At 40.0% G+C, this 4888-nt stretch overlaps 1 protein-coding gene across 6 annotated transcripts in view; it reads left to right on the top strand.

Moving 5' to 3' along the window:
- The window catches only part of LOC125037563 (TBC1 domain family member 16-like), an 18297-nt gene extending 15228 nt beyond the window's left edge, over positions 1–3069 (top strand). For all 6 annotated transcript variants that reach the window (XM_047630750.1, XM_047630751.1, XM_047630747.1 and 3 more), the window contains 6 exons: positions 139–314; positions 456–641; positions 867–1011; positions 1194–1300; positions 1487–1703; positions 1979–3069. In XM_047630750.1, the coding sequence (XP_047486706.1) occupies positions 139–314; positions 456–641; positions 867–1011; positions 1194–1300; positions 1487–1703; positions 1979–2185 (1038 nt within the window). In that variant the 3' untranslated portion in view covers positions 2186–3069. The remainder of the gene's footprint in view (positions 1–138; positions 315–455; positions 642–866; positions 1012–1193; positions 1301–1486; positions 1704–1978) is intronic.
- The last annotated feature ends 1819 nt before the right edge of the window (positions 3070–4888 follow it).

Genomic DNA, 4888 nt, shown 5'->3' with positions numbered 1-4888 from the left:
AAGGTACTACAAACAGAAAATGAAATCCCCCCCCCCCCCCCCCCCACACACACACACACTTGGATAATCCAGGTTTAATTCATGATACAATCTTAGAGTCAGATTTCACAAGAGAAAAAAAACATAATTATTCTTCAGGATGGAATGATTGAGGATGACCTCACTCTCCGCCGCGCAATATTCTTCGGGGGTGTAGAGCCCCAGCTGAGAGCAAATGTGTGGCCATTCATGCTGCATTACTATGACTACCGAACGACCTTTGTACAGCGCCAGGCAATCATGGAGGAGAAGCACCAGATCTACGAGAAGATAAAGTATATTGAACATTATTGTTGTGGTTTAAAGTGTTGAACATTTTTATCTTTTTGGTGTGTAGATATTTTACTGCATTATTTGTTCATATTGACTGTTTATTAGTAAGAGCTCCTGTATCATTGCTTTATCTTACATCTCAGCTTAGTGAGAGAAAACATGAGTGGAGAAGAACGTGATTGGTTTATGAGGAATGTGCAGTGTACGGTGGAAAAGGATGTTGTACGTACAGATCGCTCCAACCCATGTTTTGCTGGCAACGACAATCCGAACTTGGAAAAAATGAAGAGAATCCTCCTTAACTTCGCAGTGCACAATCCAGTTATGGGGTAAGCTGATTTGCAGTCTCTTCTTCTTTTTCTTTTACAGAGTCTTTCTCGTTTTTTCCCTCCCTCCTTCCTCCCCTCTCACTTTCAACCCTTTAGGCTGTGGGTGAATGCCGTGTACATCATTACAATTCACTCCCATGGCAGTGAGGGGTAAAGGCCAGTGCTGTTATCATGTTTACAAGCATGATAATTGAACAAATTTTGACTCTGAATCCCTCCTTCCAGATACACACAGGGAATGTCAGATATACTGGCCCCCATCCTTGCTGAAGTTCGCAATGAGGCCGACGTTTTCTGGTGCTTCACGGGACTTATGAGCAAAACCATTTTTGTGACATCTCCAAAGGATGAGGATATGGAAAAGAATTTGGTGAGTCATTGAAAGTTTGATGAGGTATTAGATGAAAGGATCTGAGTTGGAATCTCTTCTTTTTCAAGCATGAGATAGTCTATATCAATGTATAGCATTTGATAGTATTTATCAAAGGTATCTTTTTTGTTCTATGGATGTAGAATAGTGCAATGACACGTCTTTTTTTGTTTCATTCTCAGAGTTACCTCCGTGAGCTGTTGCGAATAATGGTCCCACGTTTCTACAACCACATGGCTAGTCAGCAGGATGGCATGGACCTTCTCTTCTGTCACAGATGGATACTCTTGTAAGAGTTTTATGCTTTTGACTTTTTTATCTTCTTATGCATTTCTTTATCCCCCCCACAATTTTTTTTCCTCATTATGAATCATTGAGATACTATAGAGCATGCACAAAAGGAAAATAAATATAAAGACCAGATTATGAAATTTCAAAACCTCAATCTTATATACATGTGTATACCACCCCAAAGGTGCTTCAAGCGTGAATTCCCCGAAGATGAGGCCTTGGCAATGTGGGAAGCTTGCTGGAGTAACTACCAGACTGACTATTTCCACCTCTTCCTTGTGGTGGCCATTGTCAGTATGTACGGCAATGATGTTGTAGACCAGGATCTTCGACCAGATGAGACTCTGCTCTACTTCACTTCCCTGGCCAATCACATGGATGGCCGCATGGCTCTACAAAAGGCAAGCTTCAGGTTTTGTTTGATTTTTTATTTTATTTAGATATAGTTGTTGACTGTGAGAGCAGTTTAAAATGACCTGCTGTAGTTTTTTGCTTATTCCATTCCTAGAAAGAAAACAAGTATTGTCAAGTTTCCAAAAACTTATGGTATTACAATCCACTAAATAGTGTTTTTATGATTCAGAGCAACATTTTGGTAACTTAACACTACATTATAAGTCAAAATATTTATATATGCACAGATAATAAAGTTTATAATTGGTTATTCTCCACACAGGCACGAGGTTTGCTCCACCAGTACAGAAGCATGAGCCATCTCCCTTGCACATTGGTTGGCCTTTGTGAGCTGTGTGGGCCAGGCATGTGGGACTCTGGGCACGTACCAGTTGTTACTTGCGTGGGACACCCAGACGACAAGACATGCCCCCTCAACCAGCCATCCTCTAACACTGATGGAAACACCTCCTCTACGACAGCATCCTGACACACCACCAGGAAGGTGCTCCATCAGTTTGTCATCTGTAAATGAGATGGAAGCTCAAAGGATGGGATTAAAGGAGGAAGATGAGCCTGAACAGGAAATCGCCCGCTGGAGAACAGGGGTGACTACGGTAGACTATGCGGTGACTCTTTTAAGCCAGTTTTTATTTTAGGAATCTTTGAGTAGATCTGATAAGCATAAGTTTTGAAGACATTTGATCTGAAATAGGGTTTAAATATTAGTTGAATGCAGGCCAAATGAGAACAATTAGGGAATGTATTACAGATCAGTTCATATTTCATTTGATACTCCAGCTTACAAATGCAATAAGGAAAAAATAGATAGTTAAAAGAAGCAAGTAAATATTTATAAAAAAAAAATATATTGCTGAGAAAGTAGGAGAATATAACACTTTTTTATGTAATGACTATTATCGTTCCTTGGAATAAATACCACTGAAATAGGAACTGGGATACGTAATGATCTATATTTACCTGTACATAATGAAGCACTTGCTAAATAAAGCACACACCATGCCACAGGTTTGAACAGTGGTTTTCCAAGGGAGTGAACAATAATTGTTTTAAGGTTTTTAGATGACTTGGTGTGAGAATTTTTGTGATTTTATGGTAGGTTTGCCTTCTTTCATTATGACAATATTTGATGTCTTCCTCTTGGTGTGTCACTTTGACAGTTGTGAGGAATTAATACGTTTATGTACATTATGCTAGTCATTTCGTCTCTGATGTTTTTGAGGAAAACAGAGGGTGATTATTTTGAGGGAATGTTTGAGATGTGATATGATATATGATATGGTATTTTAAAGCTAGGATGTTGTAAGTCATTCCACTGTTGATTTTTCATGCAAGATAAATATATTTTGATTTTCCTCTGGTATTATTTTCTCGAGAGATATATTTTGTATATTTATTTGGTGTGTGTGACCAGTTACATGGTAAGGAGGAGGAAATATAATAGAAGGAATTATGCTATGATTCCCGTATTTTTGATTCACACTCGTACTACTTTTGTGATATGTGTGATGGTGCAGTTACCAAAAAGTAGTTCTTTGTATTGATTTGTAACTGTGGATACTTTTTATGCTTTTCCTTTTCTTTATTTTCATTTCTCTCTCTCTTTCTCTCTCTCTCTTTCTCTCTCTCTCTCTCTCTCTCTCTCTCTCTCTCTCTCTCTCTCTCTCTCTCTCTCTCTCTCTCTCTCTCTCTCTCTCTCACTCTGTCACTCTCTCTCTCACTCTGTCACTCTCTCTCACTCTGTCACTCTCTCTCACTCTGTCACTCTCTCTCACTCTGTCACTCTCTCTCACTCTGTCACTCTCTCTCACTCTGTCACTCTCTCTCACTCTGTCACTCTCTCTCTCACTCTGTCACTCTCTCTCTCACTCTGTCACTCTCTCTCTCACTCTGTCACTCTCTCTCACTCTGTCACTCTCTCTCACTCTGTCACTCTCTCTCTCACTCTGTCACTCTCTCTCACTCTGTCACTCTCTCTCACTCTGTCACTCTCTCTCTCACTCTGTCACTCTCTCTCCTTCCTCCTTCCTCCTTCCTCCTTCCTCCTTCCTCCTTCCTCCTTCCTCCTTCCTCCTTCCTCCTTCCTCCTTCCTCCTTCCTCCTTCCTCCTTCCTCCTTCCTCCTTCCTCCTTCCTCCTTCCTCCCTCCCTCCTCCCTCCCTCCTCCCTCCTCCCTCCCTCCCTCCCTCCTTCCCTTTCTCTCTCTCTCTCTCTCTCTCTGTCTCTGTCTCTGTCTCTGTCTCTGTCTCTGTCTCTGTCTCTCTCTCTCTCTCTCTCTCTCTCTCTCTCTCTCTCTCTCTCTCTCTCTCTCTCTCTCTCTCTCTCTCTCTCTCTCTCTCTCTCTCTCTCTGCTCACCCTACCCCCTCTCCCCTCCTCCTCTTCCTTCCTCATCCTTAAATTTTTCACTCTCTCCCCTACACTCATTTTCAGCCTCTCCATCTTTCATTTCAAAACATATTTTAAAACTATACTGTCAACATTCTAGACTGTGGTCAGGAAGGATGGTGTCTTAACCCATTGACTCCAGAAGTGCATGTATAAGTGGACTGTCCACTCTGGTTAACTTTATTTATTTTGTTCATACATAGAAGTGCTTAGTCACTGAGGTATTGGTTACTAGGCCTACCTTACCTTACCTATTTACCCATTCCTCATACGAAAGAAAAATTTGTGTTATTGTTGTGGATAGAATTGTCAGTAATTAAATTATAACAATAATGATAGTATCACTAATGTTATTAATGATGATTAATGCTATAAAAAAGAATTCCTGGGAATGAAAGGAGTAGGGTAGTCAGGGAAGATCAGAAGGCCTAGTAATTACCTCTTTGGTGATTAAACAGTTGTGAAGCCATCTATGCATAATCAAGGTTAGAAAAGCATAACCAAAGTGAACAGTACAAATATCTGGTAAGAATGAGTTATCGAGAACTATACTGTGAGTCTCTTTGAAATCAGAGTAACTATGGTATTAAGCATTAGAAGATAAGTTTAAAGCCCTTTCAAGCAGTTGCTTTTCAATATTTTTATATCAGCTAATAGGCAGATGGGATTTCTCACAGTTTGAGATGCTCAAACTGATTTTTTTTTTTTTTTTTGCCTTTCTTGTTCTCGTCTCCTTAACTTCTTGAAGTTAAGTACTACAATTATTTTAAATTATGCTGAAGTACAG

The sequence above is a fragment of the Penaeus chinensis genome, chromosome 23, assembly GCF_019202785.1.
Source record: "Penaeus chinensis breed Huanghai No. 1 chromosome 23, ASM1920278v2, whole genome shotgun sequence".
Taxonomy (NCBI): domain Eukaryota; kingdom Metazoa; phylum Arthropoda; class Malacostraca; order Decapoda; family Penaeidae; genus Penaeus; species Penaeus chinensis.
Note: the sequence above shows the minus strand (reverse complement) of the source record. Positions and strands in the feature narration are given on the sequence as shown.